Here is a 20871-nt window from a genome sequence, read left to right as displayed (position 1 = left end):
AAACTAAGAATAACTTCAATTATGACCAAAACAGAAGCAGAAAAGCAAGTTACATGCCATACCTGCATTTTATAAAGCATTTGCTGTCATGCTCTGCTACAATCTGTACTGCAAATTCGACAGTATTATCGCTGCTATAACAATTACAATATGTAATCCGATGTTAATTTGTTTACCAGAGGCATAATAACGATGAAAAAGTTATAAAGAAAAAACTGAACAATGTAGTAAATCCCATGTACTGTAGAAAAATGACTGCAAATTACCATGCCAACTCATCTTCCCTTCTGCAGAGGTCAACCTGCATATGGAATCCCTGATGTCAAAAGCAACAAAGCACCAAACTGGTAGAGAACCATGAACATGATTCCAGATGCAGTTCAAGCATAAACATAAAATTACATGAAAACAACCAAAACATTCAAGCAATATTAGAGGCGACATATCATAAACAACAAACAAAGAATCAAGGAATAAACATACTCATAATAAGTGTCACCTTTAGTACTCATTAAATATTAGACAGCATAACAGAATTGAAGGGATCCTTGTGGCTGAAACTACAATCAGTACTTCTAGTGAAAATAATAATGCTTACCTTCCTCACAAGTGTTGAAAAATGTAACTAGATTCAGTCTTCATAATGACATGTGTAATCATGATTTCATGTAATTGATGAAAAGAAGAAAAATAAAATCATTTTGTAATGCTTGAGTCATTGGTTTCATGCTCAAGGAATTTTATTTTATAGTTAAGGCTCCCATTGTGAGCCTTTAGGGTTGGTCAAGTCATAAAGTCTAGGAAGTCAATGTCATGTATTGAAGACATGTTACATATTGTAAAAAGTAATTTTGATTGTGTCAATAACCCTCCAAGACCTTGTCACAAGCTATTACTCATGTCGGCCTTCTAAAAGGATGAAGATGTTTCTAGACAAGCATGTCGGCCTATGTGCAAGGAAAAGTAGGCTTATTTTGAGTGACAGTACACTATATATAAAGAGAACTCGGCCTCCATTTGAAGACTCAATCAGTCAAGAATCCAAGACAAGAAAAGGAGCACGAAATCACAAGAACAGCCTCATAACCAGCGAGAAGGAGGAGAAGAAGAGTGAAGATCTTTGGCACTGTTTTTTGGGTTAATCTCCTCATACGTGTGGCAGAAACTAGGGTTCTGCTGTTGATTTTTGAGTAGATTGGGAGGTACTCCAAGCCCTAGGGTTCAGGGTTTGTTGCATGAAACACCACAAAAGTCATTTGTGGGCTTGGAACCCAAGGTTGGGGTTTTGTACCAAAGGAGTTGGGCCAAAACCATGAAGTATTTGAGCATGAGAAAATTTGAGGTGATAAAGGATGGCATGGAGAATCCAACGCTTCGAAAATCACTCAAATTGGAGCTCTAGAACTTGAGTTATGAATTTTTGAATGTCACTGTTGGGTTTTGGTCAAGTCGACCTAATGATTAGAAGCACTATTGATAATATCAGCAATATATCGGTGATATTCAAAAATATCGCGATATTTTCGGCAAAATGATATAACGCCAAGAAAATATTGCGATATTTTCTGTTTTGAAAATATCGCGATATTTTCAAAATATCGGAAAATATCGGCTATGTTTAAAAATTTGAAAAAATTATTTTTTATGCTTGCTGATATTTGCCGATATTGTCGATAAGATGTTTTTTGGACCCTCGTCGATATTTTGTCGATACCGATATTTTCAACATTGATTAGAAGGCTAATGACAGTTGTACATGTTGATTTTGGGTAGCATCGGATGTGCTCTAGCTCCAAAATTTTGTGGAGGGGCTAGAGCACATGAGATCTCCAAAACCCATAAATCATTTGGAGAAATTCCAACCGGATGAGGAGTTATTAAAATAATTAATATTTTTAATGAGTTCCTAAGTCTAAACTTAGGAAAATAAAAATATTAATGTGTATTAATAAGAATATGGGTGAGAAGGTTCTAAGTGACAAGGATCAAGCCCATTTTAATATTAGTCGTTGATTAGGGACTTAATCTCGGTCGTTGATTCATCAATAGGAAAAGTATAAGAGGAGGCTTGAGGGTCAGTTGGAGATACACCAAGAGATCAAAGAGTTCGATTTTTCTGGGGCGTGGTTTGCTGAGAAAGTCGAGCTAAGTGATTTGAGTTGCAGTGAGAGGGGCAGTTCGGCAGAGGGACTTCAGTCCAAGGCCGAGGATACATAGCAGAGAGGCAAAGCAGCAGCAGGAGAGACAGCGTAGCTCCAGAGAGGGTGACGCAGAAGCTAGAGGGGCTGACGCAGTTCCTTAGAGGCAGTGTTGGGGTTTTTTGTGGGGCAGAGAGAGCAGCAGTTCAGCATATCGACTTCTGAGCAAGGGAGGCTCACTGGAGGGTGACGCAGTTCCAATGCAGAGCTTGGAGCAGCCTTCGCTGCCCAGCACTGGGAACAACAGTTGTCATTTGTGGGGTTTGATCATCTAGTTGTTGGATTACCAAAATATCTGTCTCCAAATAGAGGTACTTTTGCCAAGTTTATTCTCTGTTGGGTGAGCCGGATTTGGCACCCTAGTTGTATCCAAAAATTTGCTTGATAATACAAACCCTCTATATGCTACACTAGTTTTCCCGAATTGGGTTTTTCCGGGGACGATTGTCCAAAACTAATGGTGTCCCTTGTGTGATTGTCTCAATTTATTTCAGTTCATAATCTGTATGTATGTGTCGGCTACAATAGTGCTTTCATCGTTGTTTAAGTAATTAAATAACTTGTTAAATGTAAAGAACAAGTAGGAGATGATAAACCAGTGATTGCAGTAGGATTTCTGATGTGTAGATTCAGAAATTCTCACATGGTATCAGAGCATTGCAGATCATAGGAGACTGAAGACACCAACCGAGAAGATCCAAAGAATTTGCTACAAGAGAAGCAGTTGTCCCGAGTGACAGCGTTGTTTCAGAGGCAGAGGAGCAGCTGCAAGAGTGACGCAGAGCCAGAGGAGTGGCTACATCAGCATTTCGAGCTTGCAGAAGGTGATGCAGAGCCAGAGAGGAGCCCACGCAATGACTGCGTCAGCTCTCTAGGCCAATGCAGAGCCTGAGAGGCTCAATTTTGTCAGTTGTCGGGGCTAGAGAAGCAGTGAAGATTCGATCAGAGGAGCTGGTGGGACGTTGTTTCTGTTGGTGCAGAACAATGTTTGTGGAGACAAAGGTGAGGTAGAGGGAGTCATTGCCTTGACAGATTTCTAGCCAAAGAAATCTAGATCCGAGTTGCAGCAGAAAAGGAGGATTGGAGAGGAAGTGATTTGACAATTGGTAGGAGGATTTCCGTGAAGGAAATCATGACTCAGAGGGAGTCTAGAGGAGCTTGTTCCTTAGAGGATTTCTAGCGCCAAAGAAATCCAGATTCAAGTCTTGCTAGATTGACAGCAAGAGAGGGAGAAGAGAACCGGTCCTATTTTTCAAGCGGAGATGGCCATGAATGCATTGAGGGATCAGGACAAATTGGATGGAGCATCTAATTTTGTCATCTGGAAGGTCAAGATCCTAGCAATCCTAGACAAACATCGCATGAAGGACTATGCCTTGAAGGTAGTTGTTGAGCCGATCGACGTTGATCCATTGAAGAAGTATGAGGAGACCCAGGCCAAGGCCAAGTGCATGATCCTAGACGAGGTCAAAGATCATGTAGTACCACACATTGTTGAGAGGAACACAGCAAGGGAGATGTGGGAGGCGCTGACCACCTTGTATTAGGGATCTTCCGTCCAACAAAAGATGCTATTAGAAAATCAGCTGAGACAATACCAAATGCAGAAAGGAGAGGAGATTGATCCCTTCCTTCTCAGGTTGCAAGGGATTCGCAACCAATTTTCATTTGTGGGGTCTACACCAAATCCTGAGTTCATGGTCAAGACTGCCCTAAATGCAGTCACCGGGGACTGGGAGACTTTTGTCCAAAGTATCTTCGGTAAAGCGACTCTCCCCAGTTGGGAGGAGATGTGGGCAACTCTTCGACAAGAAGAGCTCAGGAGGATGACCAATATAGGAGGTAGTGGCAAGGGATCTCGGGTCAAGAAGGAGGAGGATGCAATTCTAGCATCATCGAGACAGCAAGCGCAGCAGAAGAGAAAGAAGAAGGACATCACCAAGGTCAGATGCTTCAACTGTGGGGAACTGGGACATTATGCCACTCAGTGCCCCCAGAAGAAGGGCAAGGGGGAAGCTTCTGAATCGAAGGTTGCTCCAGCGAAAGCAAACAAGGAAGGCAAGGATGACAATTGCACCATGAGTGCTCATGCACCTCTAGAGAAGAGGTGGGGCGATATTGAGTTGTAGTCGAGAGGACTACACAAGGGCAGGATTCTTGAGGTGCCCAAACTCTTGGATCACATACAGCTACAGAAGCCGTTAACGACAGTGGCAAAATGACGGGTGTCGGTTGGAGCAAAGTGTGATGGAGCGACAGTGGCATTGCTAGAGTGCCAAAGTCTGAGGCAGCGCAGTGGATGTTGTAGCAGTGCGAGAGGCACAGAGCAGTTTGCAGCAGCGTAGTGGCAGCAGAGGGTCAGCACAAATTAGCAGCAGAGGTAGCTTCAGCATCACGAGGCATCCAAACCGACCAACATGTCAGTGTTTGGGTGAGTTTTTAGTTGCTTACTTCTTAGTAACTGAGTTGCAGTGCAGTAGTTAGTAGTGGTAGTGCTATGGGCAGCATGATGCAACATTTTGAGAGGGAGCTGCAGTACAGATGTAACAGTGACAGTGGCAGAGTCATGGGCAGCAGTACAGGAAGCAGCAGTGCAGTGGATGAAGGGCAGCAGGCCAAGCATCAGTAGCACAAAGGACCGATGCAGTGGATCAATGTAATGCTTCTATGGGGAAGTATTGCTAGAGCACATTCCTCGCTAAGAGGGAGTGTTGATATTGGGTAGCATCGGATGTGCTCTAGGTCCGAAATTTGTAGAGGGGCTAGAGCACATGAGATCTCCAAAACCCAGAAATCGTTTGGAGACCCGGATGAGGAGTTATTAAAATAATTAATATTTTTAATGGGTTCCTAAGTCTAAACTTAGGAAAATAAAAATATTAATGTGTATTAATAAGAATATGGGTGAGAAGGTTCTAAGTGACGAGGATCAAGCCTGTTTTAATCTTAGTCGTTGATTAGGGACTTAATCTCGGCCGTTGATTCATCAACAGGAAAAGTATAAGAGGAGGCTTGAGGGTCAATTAGAGATACACCAAGAGATCAAAGAGTTCGATTTTTTTGGGGGCGTGGATTGCTGAGAAAGTCGAGCTAAGTGATCTGAGTTGCAGCGAGAGGGGCAATTCGGCAGAGGAACTTCAGTCCAAGGCCGAGGATACATAGCAAAGATGTAGAGTAGCAGCAGGAGAGACAACACATCTCCAGAGAGGGTGACTCAGAAGCTAGAGGGGCTGACGCAGAAACTAGAGGGGCTGACGTAGTTCCTTAGAGGCAGCATTAGGGCTTTCTGTGGGGTAGAGAGAGCAGCAGTTCAGCATATCGACTTCTGAGCAAGGGAGGATCACTGGGAGGGTGACGCAGCTCCTAGAGGAGCTGTCGCAGTTCCAGGGTAGAGCTTGGAGAAGCCTTCGCTGCCCAGCACTGAGAACATTAGTTGTCATCTGTGGGGTTTGATCATCCAGTTGTTGGATTGCCAAAATATCTGTCTCCGGATAGAGGTACTTCTGCCAGGTTTATTCTCTATTGGGTGAGCCAGATTTGGCACCCTAGTTGTATTCAAAAATCTGCTTAATAATACAAACCCTCTATACGCTGCACCAGTTTTCCCAAATTGGGTTTTCTCGGGGACGATTGTCCAAAAATAACAATGTCCCTTGTGTGATTGTCTCAGTTTATTTCAGTTCATGATCTGTATGTATGTGTAGGCTGCAATAGTGTTTTCATCGTTGTTTAAGTAATTAAATAACTTGTTAAATGTAAAGAACAAGTAGGAGATGATAAACCAATGATTGCAGTAGGATTTCTGATGTGTAGATTCAGAAATTCTCACAGTAAAAGCCCATATTGATGTTCAATGAAGCCCTCCTTTAGTGTATAAATAGGAGGTGAGGAGAGTTCAATAGAACACATCCAAAGTGCAAACAACAAGGAATACTAACCTCTGAGGCAGATGCAGACTTCTAGCCCTAGTGTAGGAGAGAAAGAGGGTTGTTTTGTGCCCTAGATTCTTGTGACAGCAGGCCGAAGTTGTGGAGGAGGCAGTTGCGTGGAAGAGGAGAAATTCTGGGCAGTTTTCTTGTGTTTTCTGGGTATGTTCTCTCTTGCACAGGCAGCGGATTTGTTGCAGACCTTAACTATGGTAATTATGGGCTAGGTCAAGGCTTTGAAGGAGCTGGAACAACTCTCTATTGGAAGTCGAGTAGCAGCAAGTCAAAAAGACTGTCAAGGGAGGACCTCAGTCTGGTATTTGGAGGTAGTTTGGTCATGTTTTTGGGGCTACAACAATAGTTACAGTCAGCCCTAGGAGGGCCGAAAATCTCAGATTGTAAACACAGGAAGCCTATGTCAAGAAGTGCAGAAAGGTATGTTCAGCCTTCTTAGTTTGTTGCTTTGCTAGATGGATGGTAGCCTGTAGAAGCCAAAGAGGAGGGGACAGACTTGATGCCCTAACCAGTGGGCAGATTCTACAGTGAATGATCAGTTTTGGATCAGTTTGATGAGCAACCTGTGGGAGCCATTTGTTGGGGTGGAATTGGGCTGTTAGATACCCCAACTAGGTGCAAATTTTGCAGTGAAGTATTGGTTGCCATTGGATTGGTGGAGGGCAGCATGTTGGCATCTCAAAGTAGCCCTTGACAAGTTGTCCTAAAGGGAGTGTAACAGCGGAAGGTTGGTGAAGTTAATGAGCCTAATGTGCAGTACATTGATGGACTAGTGGACTGCTAGATTGGTAGATTGGAGCTCGGGTGTTGGCCAGCCTAGAAGAGCAAATTGGATCAGCCCGTGTTCATTGAAGCAGAAGTGACTTGCAGCAATGATAGGTGGCAGCCCTCCTGGATACTCTATGTGTTGTCTCTTGATGGATTAAGGGGCAGCTAGAGAGCAGAACGGAAGCGAAGGACAGGCAGGACAAGATACAACATAGAGACTGCAGCAAGATTGTCACTGTATCTTGTATTCCCTAGACTGTTGAATTATTCAGATTGGTTTAATATAACAAAGATTGGGTTGTACATATTTGTTCAATATTTTGTAACAAGTTGTCTATATTTGTGCATGTGCGATTTACTGCTTTATATTTTCCACTGTGCAAAGTAGTTTTTGTTGATATTCTTGGTTTGGTAGTGTCAGAGATTTTAAGATTCTATCCTAGACCCAAGGTGGTGGAAATTCAACATCTGCAGTGGTATCAATCAGTTCTTGAAGAAGTCATCAAGAAGGTCCCCAATCCACCTCCCTTGCTAGCTGAGATCACCAAGAGAAGTCTTCAAGTAAAGTGATGGAGGAAAGCATCCTAAACTCTCTCCATCACCTCACACGTGCAGAATTGCTGAGGTACAGATTGCAGATATGGAGAAAGGGACTTAAATTTCAGAGTAACTAGGAATAGCAGTGCAAGAAGGCAGTTAGACTTGTGTTGACTCGGGCAAGTAGAAGACGCAGTGAAGAAGGGTCTTGTGACTTGGTCTTCGAGAGGTTGTTGTGTCACGGGTCTTGGCCTTGGTATTCATCAATTGAAGTCTAAAAGAAGAAGAATTAGTTTTGGGTTTTCCTCTCAAGTTGGAGAGGTTTTGGCCCTCGCTAATCGCCTACGCTCTATGTCTTTTGTCTCCTTATTGTTTATGCTTTGGTACTTGTCTAATGAAAAAGAACACTATAATAATATAAACAAAGAGAAGAACCTAATCTATAGAAGTAAAAAGCATTCACAAGTAGTTATTATTAGAAGAGAAATCACCTAATCCTAATGCCCTAGATTTCTCAACATGGTATCAGAGCTAAGGTGACAAAACAAGGAAAGGGCATCTCATCAAGTGACACTCAAGCATTCAAGGACCAAATCTTGAGAAGGGCATCAAAACAGATCTAGAAGATCATCTCATCCTAAAAGCATTCTTGAAATCAAGATCTACAAAGAAATGTCAAAACCCTAGATTGAAAAAAAGGTCTAAACCAGATGATCCGAATTGGATCCATAGAAGACTGTCAAAGAACCATGACTGTATCAGGTCGAACAAATCTCTAAAGAATTTCATAACAGCGATTAAAAATACCCCGAACCAGTGGCAATGGCATCCAACGTGGAACGACGAGGACCTCAGTCAAAGCGCGTTGACCAAGGCCCATGGAGACTGTGCGGGAGGCCGAAGTAGCCCCTAGGAGCCCCAGAATGGGAAAAAGAGGTGATTTTTGATGCGCGATTGGGCGAACAAGGCCAAAATGGGAAAGCTCGAGCACTCAGTCGCGTGGGGGAACCGGAGGATCGCAGGTGGAAAAGGGAAAAAGCGCTAATCGTACAAGGCGGGACTCGCGCTCTGGAAACCGGCGGTTTTGATCAAGGCGCCCTTAAACGTTAAGAGGTTTTGGACGAAAGCGGAGCGATTCCATACAACAATCGATGCGTGGTAGGCGGAGGTGAGAGAAAAACGCCATTGATCGTGTGCTATTGGACGAGCAAGTCAACCGCGCGAAACTTGCGTATGGCGTCGGATCTGGAGGGCCCAAATCGGACGGCTGAGATCGCGCTTGATGGGAGGAAGCAAAATCGACAGGGAATTAAGCCGCGTTTTAAAGGGATTTGGAATCCGTTTGACCACCACGGTGGAGGAAGAATGCATCCACGACGTAACTGAAGAAACGAACCGACGAAGCATGCTGGCGCCGTTGAGAGGAAGACAAGTGGCAACTCCCTGAGCGCTGATGATGACGCCGAACAAGGAACTCCCAGCGCAGTTGCAGAAGGTGAATCGACAGAGGCGGAAGAGGAACCGAATAGGCATAGGGATTGAATGGCTAAAGCCATGAATAGAGGCAGTCGAATGAGAGTGGAGTTAGACACAGAGAGACAGAAGTCGAGAGATGAAGAAGTGGAGCAGTGAACCCTGAAAGGAAGACTGAACACAGAGAACAATAACGCAGAGCGGAGGAGATAGAGGGCCGAGCTGATTAGCAGCAGCATCGAACACCATAGAGCTTGAAGATTCAAGCCATCCCCTAGAAGATTTGTCTGAGCTGAGCACCATATTGGGCTCTTGCCATTGTAGACCAGAAGGTCACAAAGCTGGTAGGAAGAAGAAAAGTCTATGTACTCCAGTGGCTTTGGGAATCCAAGACCACCCTGCCAAGCGAATCTACTTCAAGAGAACTCACATTGAGTCCCTGTATTGTAAAATTCTCTACCCAAAGGCACAATAAAACAAGGCCACCACTGAAGCTGGACCGGAGACGTAGCCCTGGAGCATAGGGTGAACTCCTTATTAAAATTGTTTGTGTCTTTGTGTTTGCTTATTGTATTTCTCTGTTGTCTTTCCATTTTATTGTCTGTGTATTGGCAATCTGATCGATCCGTTGCTTCAATAACATAGAACACACACCAGCACATGAGTCTGTAATACCTTAGTTTAATAAATCTTTAACTGATGTCATTCATAGGGTGAATATCAGATCACCAGAAGAAGTCTTGGGATCCTCAACTCTATTCATCCAAGAGAAGCAAGATCAAGGACGTTGTCATCATCATCAAAAAATTCTAAGGCAATCTCCCTCTCATTGAAGTAAGGATTTCATCTCAAAAGAAAATCCTTATCCTTGAAGAAGATCATCCAAGAAGCATCAACATATCTTCAAGAAGTCATCATCAACAAGGACATCATCATCAAAATATCTAAGGTGATCTCCCTCTCTGTGGAGCCAAGGATCACTCTTGAAGAGAACTATCTTCATCAAGAAGAAGTTTTCTATTATCTATTTCATCATCAAACTCAAAAAAGCAACAAGTGGAAGAAGCATCTTCACAAGTATATTTATGTCTACATCTGAATCTGTCAAAATGTCTTTTTGCAAGGAAAGAAACAAGTTGGTTGGGGCTTCAAACTTTCTTGCATGGAAGAAGAGGACAGATTTGAATCTCATTGAGAATGAGGTCATGGAACATGTCAAGGGTTCAATCACCAAACCTCCAAAAGAAGATGCTCAAGCACTTGCAAGGTTTATGAAAGGGGAAGTAAGGGCTCAAAGGATTCTCATAGAATCCATCAAGGATCCCCTCATTCCATATGTATCAAAACTCGAAACTTCAAAAGAAATATATGAAAAACTAGTAGAGTTGTTTTCCGTAAGCACTACAGGAGAAGTTATCTCATTAAGGCAAGAACTCTACAAGCTAAGGATATCAAAGGAAGAAGGGATAGCCTCATACTTTATGAGGATATTTGAAATAAGGGATCAACTTCAAGACCTAGGAGAGATAATGTCTGACAAAGAAATGATCACCATAGTACTAAATGCACTACCAGAGGAATGAAGTAACTTTACTTCAAGCATCTATGGGAAGAAAGAAGCTACTCCATTCAAGGATCTATGGTCACTATGCAAGATTGAAGAAACCAGGTTGAAGGCAAAAACTGATGTAGGATCAAGTGAGCAAAATCAAGCATATGCTACAATGACTAAGAGAAAGGGAAAATTTGGAAAGTTTGGTCCTCAGAAAAAGAAGAAGAATATGGCCAAGGTTCAATGCTATGGATGTCAAGAATATGGGCATTACAAGAGAGATTGTCCTAAGCTCAAGAAGGACAATAACAAAAGGGGAAGAGAAGAAGCCCATATCACCGAAGAAGTGGAGGAAGCTGAAAAGAAGAAGTCCAAGAAAGAGGAAGTAAAAGATCTCTACTATGATTGAGATAGTCTTCCTCACCTAGTTCTTTTCAAGTTTTTTGTTGTAAGATATGGCCATCATAAGTCTCCAAGGAGTATGATAGGATGCATCATAGCATCATAGAAGCATTGAAAACAAGAGCTCGTGACATCATCATAGAGAAGCATGAAGGATAGCTGGAATAAAAGTCTATGGCAGTCACCTATGGAAGGATATAGCTCTTGGTAACCTCATTAGAAGCATAAGTGGTACTTATGAGAAGAGGAAAAAGTCATCTAGTACAAAGTTCATCATACATCAGTCAAAAGGAAACATTTGCTGAATAAGGATACTCAAGATCCTTTGTTGGAATCTTCATTGAAAGATTCACTATTTAAATGAAAGCAAGGGTTTCATCAAGAACTCCAACTTGTAGGAATTCATGGGATGATGGTATGATGTCGAAAGAAGTAAAGCAGGTCAAGGAATTGAAGTTCTTTCAATCAAGGAAGTTGTTGAAGGAAGTCTAGATGACCTAAAGGAAAATGAGGTATGTATGCTTGTATTTGATAATCTAGAGTCATGTCATATGCTTGCAAGTAACATGGATAAATGTTCTATCTCGAGAGCATGATTAAAAGGAAGGATCTCTTCCTTCGAAAGAATGCAGGAAGGCATGAGTCACACATTGATTAGATGAAATCAACATAATATGTCCTCATATGATATATGAGGTGTTGACAAAACTAAAATAACCTTGATTGAAAGTTCCTAGAAAAGAAATGTGTGAAGAAAGAAAGGAAGAGATCATGAAATATGCAACTATGGAGAAGGCAATCAACATCCAAGGACTAGAAGATTTGACTATGATATCTCCATGAAAGATATGAAGACCCTGATGAAGTCTGAAAAAGAAAGAGACCCTTGACAATATATATCTTTTGGAGATGTGTCAATATGTATGCAGGATGTTGATGCAAACAGGAAGATGTCATGATGAAAGACCATCACAAAGGTAATTTTGATTTAACGTTCATTTCTTATTTTTGAATAATATCTGGATGGGCTTATGCAGGGCTGCCAAGGGAAGAGTTGTGGATGTCTTCCACAACTAATGCTCATGTAGCAGGATGTAAGATCCTTAAGGAAACATGGCATGAAGAAGGCAGCATGGCATGAAGGAAGGCCAGATATGGTTTAATGGATCACTTTCCAAATGAAAGGAATGATGACATGACTGACGTGACTCATGGATGAAAGTGATGGATGGTCTGTGCCCTACAAAGAAGTCCTGAAAGATGTAGACTCTATGACAAAGAAGAAATTCATGACATCAAAGGAAGGAGTTCTACAAGCAGTTGGCTATCCCATGATCTCCACCTAAAGAGCTGTTGGAAGCAAGTCCCTAGTTAAGAGGGAGCTTGGGTACATTTCTTTTTAAAGGAATGGGTACATTCCTTCAATGGAATGAGTATGTCCTCCCTAAGTTGAGAGGGAGAGATAGACACATCATTCTTGTCCTCACTTGGGAAGACAGAATGGAGGATTGTATAAACATTTGGCATCTGATACTCTTTGAGGATGAGTTGGGGCATCCAAGACAAGAGTAGTTGTAGAGGACCAATATTCTTTGAGGACTGTGAATTCAAGATAAGAATAGTCTTGGTGGCACACAATCTGAGAACCCGGGTAGGGTATGTTCAGAGAGAGACAATGATGAGGGTGTCTATACATCATTGGTCTCGCCAGCATTGAACTCTAATCTTGTGGAGAGATAGAACGGTTAGTCAAGGCCTTTCTATGTGACAATGCTAGATAATATGATGCTATACAAATGGGTTACCAATCTGACTCTTCTTATGAGAATTCTTCAAATTGAGAATGTCCAAGTACCTTGTATGGATTATGATTACCTCCCTAGTTAAGAGGGAGTGTTGAAAAATGTAACTAGGTTCAGTATCATAATGACATGTGTAATCATGATTTTATGTAATTGATGAACAATAAGAAAAATAAAATTATTTGGTAATGCTTGAGTCATGGGTTTCCTACTCAAGGAATTTTATTTTATAGTTAAGGCACCCATTTGTTGATTTGTGGTAGCATCGGATGTGCTCTAGCCATGAAAATTGGTTGAGAGGCTAAAGCACATGAGATCTCCAAGACCCAGAAACGGTTTGGGAAATTCCACCCGGTTAGAGAGATATTAAAATAATTAATGTTTTTAATGGGGTTCCTAAATCTAAACTTAAGAAAATTAAAATATTACTGGGTATTAATATAAAACTGGGTGAGAATGTTCTAAATGACATGGATCAAGCCAAATCTAATCTTAGCTGTTGATTAGAGACTTAATCTCAACCGTTGAAGACTCAACAGGAAAATTATAAGAGGAGGCTTGAGGGTCAGTTGGAGATACACCAAGATTGATCAGTCAGTTCTATTTTCTGGAGCACAGTTTTCTGAGAAAATCCGAACAAGTGATATGTTGTAGCGAAGGGTAGTGAGTACATAGCAAAGAGGTAGAGATAGTGCTTGAGGCTCAGCGCAGTGACTGAAGACGCTGATGCAAAGGCAGCCAGAGCTATGTAGAGGCAGCTGGAGACTGCGCAGAGGTTGAGGGGCTTGCGTGGGTGATGCAGAAAGCCAGAGAGCTGACGCAGAGAGACAGAAAGCTGATGCAGAAGGTTCAGGAACTACACTGAGGCTAGCAGGGCTGACACAGAGCCTAGGAGAAGCACCGGAAGGATTTTTGTGGCGTGGATTAGAGTTGAGAGGTTGAATATCTATCTCCAAGAAGAGGTATTACTGTTGTGTAACAATCTTTGTTGGGTGAGCTAGTTTTGCACCCTAGTTGTACTTAAGAAATCTGCATAATAATAAAACCCTCATAACTACAGCACCGGTTTTCCCCCATTGGGTTTTTCCAGGGACAATTGTCCAAAAATAAAGGTGTCCCTGGTGTGTTTGTCTGGTATTACAGTTGTTGATCTGTATATGAGTTAAGGCTGCATTTGTGTTTATTTTCATTATTTATATGTATAAATAACTTGTTAATGGAATAAACAAGTTGGTGAAATAAACCAAATAATGCAATAGGGATTTCTAACGTGTCAGACTTGGAAATTTCAACACCATTGTGAGTCTTTAGGGTTGGTCATCAAGTCATAAAGTCTAGGAAGTCAATGTCATGTATTGAAGACATGTTACATATTGTAAAAATAATTTTGATTGTGTCAATAACCCTCCAAGACCTTGTCACAAGTTATTACTCATGTCGGCCTTCTAAAAGGATGAAGATGTCTCTAGACAAGCATGTCGGCCTATGTGCAAGGAAAAGTCAGCTTATTTTGAGTGACAATCCACTATATATAAAGAGGACTCGGCCTCCATTTGAAGACTCATTCGATCAAGCATCCAAGGCAAGAAAAGGAGCACGAAATCACAAGAAAAGCAGCCTCATAACCAGCGAGGAGGAGGAGGAGAGCGGAGATCTTTGGCACTATTTTTTGGGTTAATGTCCTTGCATGTGTGGCGGAAACTAGGGTTTCTATAGCGGTATCAAATTATTTCTTGAAGAAGTCATCAAGAAGGTCTCCAATCCACCTCCCTTGCTAGTCGAGATCACTAAGAGAAGTCTTCAAGTAAAGCGAAGGAGGAAAGCATCCTAAACTCTCTCCATCACCTCACACGTGCGAAATTGCGGAGGTACAGATTACAGATCCGTGGAAAGGGACCAAAATTTCAGAGTAACCAAGACTAGCAGTGCAAGAAGGCAGTTAGACTTGTGTTGACTTGGGCAAATAGAAGAAGCAGTGCAGAAGGGTCTTGTGACTTGGTCTTGGAGAGGTTGTTGTGTCAAGGGTCTTGGTCTTAGTATTCGTCAATTGAAGTCTCTATAAAAAGAAGAATTAGTTTTGGGTTTTCCTCTCAAGTTGGAGAGGTTTTGGCCTTGGATGATCACCTACACTCTGTGTCTTTTGTCTTTGGCATTGTTTTTTGGGTTAATGTCCTTGCACGTGTGGCGGAAACTAGGGTTTCTATAGTGGTATCAAATTATTTCTTGAAGAAGTCATCAAGAAGGTCTCCAATCCACCTCCCTTGCTAGCCGAGATCACCAAGAGAAGTCTTCAAGTAAAGCGAAGGAGGAAAGCATCCTAAACTTTCTCCATCACCTCACACGTGAAAAATTGCAGAGGTACAGATTGCAGATCCGTGGAAAGGGACCGAAATTTCAGAGTAACCGAGACTAGCAGTGCAAGAAGGCAATTAGACTTGTGTTGACTTGGGCAAATAGAAGAAGCAGTGAAGAAGGGTCTTGTGACTTAGTCTTGGAGAGGTTGTTGTGTCAAGGGTCTTGGTCTTAGTATTCATCAATTGAAGTCTCTATAAAAAGAAGAATTAGTTTTGGGTTTTCCTCTCAAGTTGGAGAGGTTTTGGCCCTGGATGATCACCTACACTCTATGTCTTTTGTCTCCTTATTGTTTATGCTTTGGTAGTTGTTTGATGAAAAAGAACACTATAATAATCTAAACAAAGAGAACCTAATCTATAGAAGTAAAAAGCATTCACAAGCAATTATCATTAGAAGAGAAATCACCTAATCCTAATGCCGTGTATGCTAGAGTCCAAAGGACAACACAGCCACTAAAGTATCATCCACAGGAAATAATAGCTTTTAAAACAAACGTTTCATAGATATTACCCCCAGGATTACACAACTAGACCCCCTCAGCCTTGGGTTGTCCCCAAACGACCTTCTTAGATAGTGTATCACTTCACTGTGATTGAGGACTCGGCTGTGAAGACGACTTCTTCCCCACCCCCAACTCCCACTCTTTTGGCCTCGGCTTCTAGTTCCAATTCCTCTTGGAATGCTCTTGATGAGTTTATCAATCAAGTATTCATGTAATCATTGTGTCTCTCATTCTCTCTTTGAGATCATCTTTTAGCTATGCTCATAGATCTTTCCTTATTGATAGCACAGCTATTGGCACCACTTCTGCACTCCCACTTTTTGTATTACTTTATGTGTACTCTTTAGTGCCATTGACCTACTTTTCTTGTCATTCGTTGGACATGTTACCCCTCATGTCAATAGGGGTACACATATTTTTTAACGGAGCATTTAACACCATTGTAATCCCAAGGTCACAAATCAAAAGCCTTGTCACAATCATCTGATTCATTGTATTAAGTGTCCTAGACCTTGTAATGGTCATCCATCGTCTGTCCTTTTGGGCTAGGTCCTTTGTCTCTTTGTCCTATATAGGATCAGGAAATTCCGGACAAATCTTGGGGGGACTCATGGTTTTTAGAGGAGCCTGCTTATGTAGGGGTGATCATTGGTGTATGGGCTAGTCCAGTCCACATCAGTGTGCACCTATCTTACCACATGGTTATGGATCATAGAGTTTGTATGTGACCTTGGCTTTGGTACAATATTCCTCATGTAGTTCTCAACATTGCAGTCTCAAAAAATCAACATTTCACATTTCTTGAGGTAGTTCATGTTTCCCAATGCAAGTGGTCCCAGAAGTAAAAAAGTCAACTTAGTGCCAAAATGCTCAGCTTGATATGAAGATACCAAGCCACATTGATTTTTTTCCAAATAGTGAAGGCATGAAGAAGTCAACGGTGGTCAAAGTTGGTCAACAAGTGCAACAGGGTTCCATGTGCCATAACAAGGGCAACATTGGGTCATTTTCTACATGCATTATGTCAAAGGTAGCTTACATAAGAGAAGGAACACAACCCATGTCTTAGTTCCTCCAAAATCCCAAGGGCATTAGAGATCGAACACATGGGCATAATGATGAGATAGGGGCAATGATGATGTGGCAACACAGGGCATGATGATGAGGTAGGGGCAATGATGATGTGGCAACAAAAGGCATGATACAAAAAAATGAAGAAGACTCGGGTGAAATCAATCCAAATTACAACAAACCCGAGTGGCAGAATTGTCAAATTCATCAAGGCATTACAGATCAAGCAAAAAGGTGGCAAGGCCGAAGTCAAGTCAACTAGTCGTTAGAGCCTTCAACTAGCCATTGTGGAAGTCAAAGTGGAATGTTGCGATACTATGGACCAAAAGCTGGTGAGTAAACAAAAATTTAACCATTAGAAAGTCAAGATTCCTGTTCAACCAAATAGAATTCTTCCCCACCAAATCGAGTTGCTTCATCGACCAAGTCGAGCTACCTGTTGTTTGAGTGTGCCTCCAAGCTAGTTGTTGGGCATTTTGGTGCTACTATTCATCTTCTTTTCAACTTCTAGGGACATCGCAAAGGGAATTTTGGGTTTCTTTGGTCATCTTGAGTCAATTCGACCCCCGCCCCCCCTTTGTGGGCAAATTATTCATGTAAGTGTATTATTTTATCAAAATTTCTTAGTCTCTAACATGTGGATGACAAGAATAATATTTTCCTAAAGGAAGAGTCAAACTAGCCATTAAAGAAAAACCAATGTTTTAAAAATCAGCCAATCTAAACCAAATATAGTCAAATCGTCCAATCCAAACCAGATGTAATGTCCCTTTTTCCAGACATTGGGGAAGGAGAACATCTCAATAGCCTGGGCTACAAAGTAAAATTGATTACAGGCTATGAGAGAACTAATTAATTAAAAGTGACTAAGAAAGAGAATATTAAAGTCACTTTATTTAATAAAGGAAAAGTGGCCCAAGGTATTCGGACAACCCATGGTATTCCGATAAGCCATCATAATAAAAAGAGAAGCATGAGCGCATAGGGGTTAAGTGTGTAGATGATTTGGTGAATTGTTTTTGCGGCTCTCTAAGCATTTGTGTGAGGATTTGTAGTCCTAAGTGTGGATCATCTTTAGGGGTGACACTATCCCCCTAAGGATTAACTGTTCACTAGTTTCGATGGTGAAAACCCATCCTAGCTAGTCAAGAGGAAGAACCACTTCGGGTTTTTCAGTGGTAATTAGCGAGGAAATGTGAGGTTTTGGGGTGAATGTGAGAACATTGTAGCAGGGTTCATCACAGACAAGGGATTCCATCTAGAGAAGGATTTTGAAGATGATCGAGTTTCTCCAGATTATCTATTGTCAGGTTCATTTCAAATGAATTTGATGTAATTTCCTTCTCAGTAATAAATAAACAAATAGATGGTGTTTTTGCAGTGAAATTTGTCTATAAGATTTGTATTGGTTTTAATTCCGCCAAATTCTCGGCAAGAATTATTATGTGCATTTTTTGAAGAAATTTCATAGATAATTTCTGAGAAATTAAATAACTTTTAAAAAGGAATATTATAGTGGTATCAAAGCTACTTTTCCTATCATCCTGAAGGGTTTTATTCGAGTTTTGTCGCAACAACTAATTAAGCTATGAAAACCGAAGTTAATTTTTGAGGCTAGAAACCCTACCACAATTTTTTCCTAGCAAATCGAGTGATTTTGAAACCCTAGTGTGAGCGAGAGATTGTTGAGGGTCGAATTCTTGTGAAAACGAGATAATTTCTCAAGCCGAAATGTTGCCTTTCATATGGGGCTGAAATTCATTAGTTGAGGGGCCAAAATCGAACCCTAATTTGGAGGTTGCATCACACCAGCAAGAAAGCAAAATTGATTAATCCAAAAGGCTGAATTTACCCTGTGAACCCATGCAAATAGGTGGGGAAGAATTAATTAATTGTGTGGGTAGATTTACAGAGGACAGAACTTTTGCATTTTGAGGGGCTGAGCCATGGACTATATGGGATGACTTGCCAGCAAAATTGTTGTTGATTTACGCGGTCGAGATTAATTGTGCACGCTGATTTTAGCGCTCGAAATTGTTGTCGAGTTCATCATCAACAAAAAGGATGAATTTCCCAGTCCAAATCCACAAGGTCATGTTGCTTATTGGAGTGTCGAATAACTTCATTCCTAGAAGTCGAATCACTAGTTGCTCAGGGGCCATATCGCACCATCAAGGAGGGTCGCCTTATCAGTTTACTAGGCCAAAATATTGAAGGTCAAATTGTCGTTTGTAAGCATGCTGAGTTATCAAGGAGTTCAAATGAAATATTTTTAGGGTTGATTCACCAGACTTGGAATGGGAGGTTGCACGAGTTTCAACACAATGTCAAACCCTAGCACAAACCACCTATTGAGTGGGTTGTATAAGTTCAAACCCTAGCTGCGAGAATGCATAAAAATATACGAGTTTATTGTGTCGAGTTATGCCATATTTTACAATGGTCAAATTCAATAAGTTGCAAGTTGAGTTCCTCTCTATCCAGGGTCGAATTGTTTTAGTTGCAGGGTTGGATTATTTTGTTGCAGCAAGAACCAAACTTGTGGAGAAGGCCGATTTGCATTAGCCAAGTCTTAACCTGTTTTAGGGTCACATTCCTCTGCATCAAAGGTATAATTTGATCTGCATTGACAGAGTTACCATTCCTAAAGAGGTCGAGTTATTATTCCTAGTGGCAGACAATACACTGTAAGGGAAGAGAATTAGTGGAGATCAAATAGCTCCCTAGGAGGACGAATCATTGTGCTTGGGAGGTGTGAATTGTGAGGACTGAATGCTCTCCCAATAGAACCAAGAATCTTCATTGGAAGACTAGCTCCGAGTTCATTCCACTAACAATTGGAGGCCATAAATATACTAATTAAAGGAGTGTGAATTGAAATTATTGAAGAGGTTAAATTTCTAGTAGTTGGAGGACAGATTTATCTATGAACCAATGGGGCGAATTGTGTTTAGTTGAAGGGCTGATTTATTTATGACAAGGAGACTAAGGATAAGCATGGTAGCAGTAATAGCAAATTTTGGAGTTAGAACTCTACAATCAAGTGCACAATTGGTGTATTAATTTACTTAGAATAAATAAAACACTTGTTTTAAGCGAGGGTTTCCTTATGAATATTGACAAATACTACATTGATATCTTGTAACATAACTTGTTTGACAATACCTGGTAGACAAGGCATTTTTGTAATAAATTACATTCAAGGGATTAGCATATTGATTGTTTGTAAAGGTGGAATTTGAAAATTTGCTCATGGACAATAGATGGAAGCGGGCCTTAGAAGGCATCACAAATGTCATAAATAACTTGGCAAGAAGGCAACGGAAATTCAGCAGTACATCATTTGGTTCTTTGGGCAGTGATGTTCATATGGAGCAAGGAACAAGATAGATCAACAAACCCTTCTCCAAAGGACCTCATATTGCTCTTCAACACAAGCAGCCAAGGGCTCTACACCAAAAAAAAGCAAATGGGGAATTGGCTCTTTGTACTTGGATCATATTTGAAGTTTATGAAGATAGGGGATGTCCTCTCTAAACTGGAGATAGACACATGCTTGTCCAAAGTAGCCCAATCTGATTGGAAGATATTAATTTGGGCATTGAAGCCATCAATGCTTGCCTTGATCCAGCATCTATGGAACATCTTTGTAAGGAGGTAAGTTGCTTCTTACCTCTGTGAGATCATAGGTGTAACTGCTCTTGTTCCCCCCTACAACGATGACATTCTAAGAAGGGTGTTACAGCTAATTGTGGAAAGCTTCCAAGAATTGCGTGATATCGAGGACCCTGCCATTGGTAAGAAACTCAACATCCTGTATATGTTGGCCAAAACCAAAATGTGTGCCATGATGCTCAAATATTCCATTGTTTCTTCACCAACATCAGAGAATATCATCCAAGCATTGTAAAAACCAGCATGCAAAGTATTAATTTTCCACGAAATTTCGCAACTACTTAGATGATATTCTGAAACTAAATTAGTTTACTTTTCACCAAGATACAAATTTATTAAAAAGAGATAAGCAGCAGATTAAAACGCAGAGATAAAAAAACAACACAAATTTACACAATTATTTTTCTTCTCAAGAACCCAACTGGGAAAACCTGCTTCTTTGTTTGTAACTTTGTAGTATTTTATTGATAGAGCTTGAGCAATTGAATCAAATACAAGGCAATATGTTCAACTGAGAACACACTTATTCTTTGTTATAATAGACTGAACCACCCTGCAATTCGCTAACCCAACTCCTACTTCCTTACGCTCTATC

General features: G+C 41.1%; 1 protein-coding gene across 4 annotated transcripts in view; it reads right to left on the bottom strand.

The window, feature by feature from the left end:
* LOC149249012 (protein serine/threonine kinase) overlaps positions 1-20871 on the bottom strand; it is a 318878-nt gene that overhangs the window by 247212 nt on the left and 50795 nt on the right. For 2 of the 4 annotated variants that reach the window (XM_089458604.1, XM_089458601.1), the window contains 2 exons: positions 267-316; positions 63-134 (listed from right to left, as the gene is read on the bottom strand). In XM_089458604.1, coding sequence (XP_089314730.1) covers positions 63-134; positions 267-316 — 122 coding nt within the window. Of the gene's footprint in view, positions 1-62; positions 135-266; positions 317-20871 lie in introns of those variants that run through there. The other 2 variants (XM_089458602.1, XM_089458603.1) reach the window with 2 other exon arrangements.

This window comes from Pinus tabuliformis, chromosome 7 (genome assembly GCF_031772625.1).
Source record: "Pinus tabuliformis cultivar Carrire ecotype Pingquan chromosome 7, CPIR1, whole genome shotgun sequence".
NCBI classification, from domain to species: Eukaryota; Viridiplantae; Streptophyta; class Pinopsida; order Pinales; family Pinaceae; genus Pinus; species Pinus tabuliformis.
This window is presented reverse-complemented; position numbering and strand designations above follow the sequence as displayed.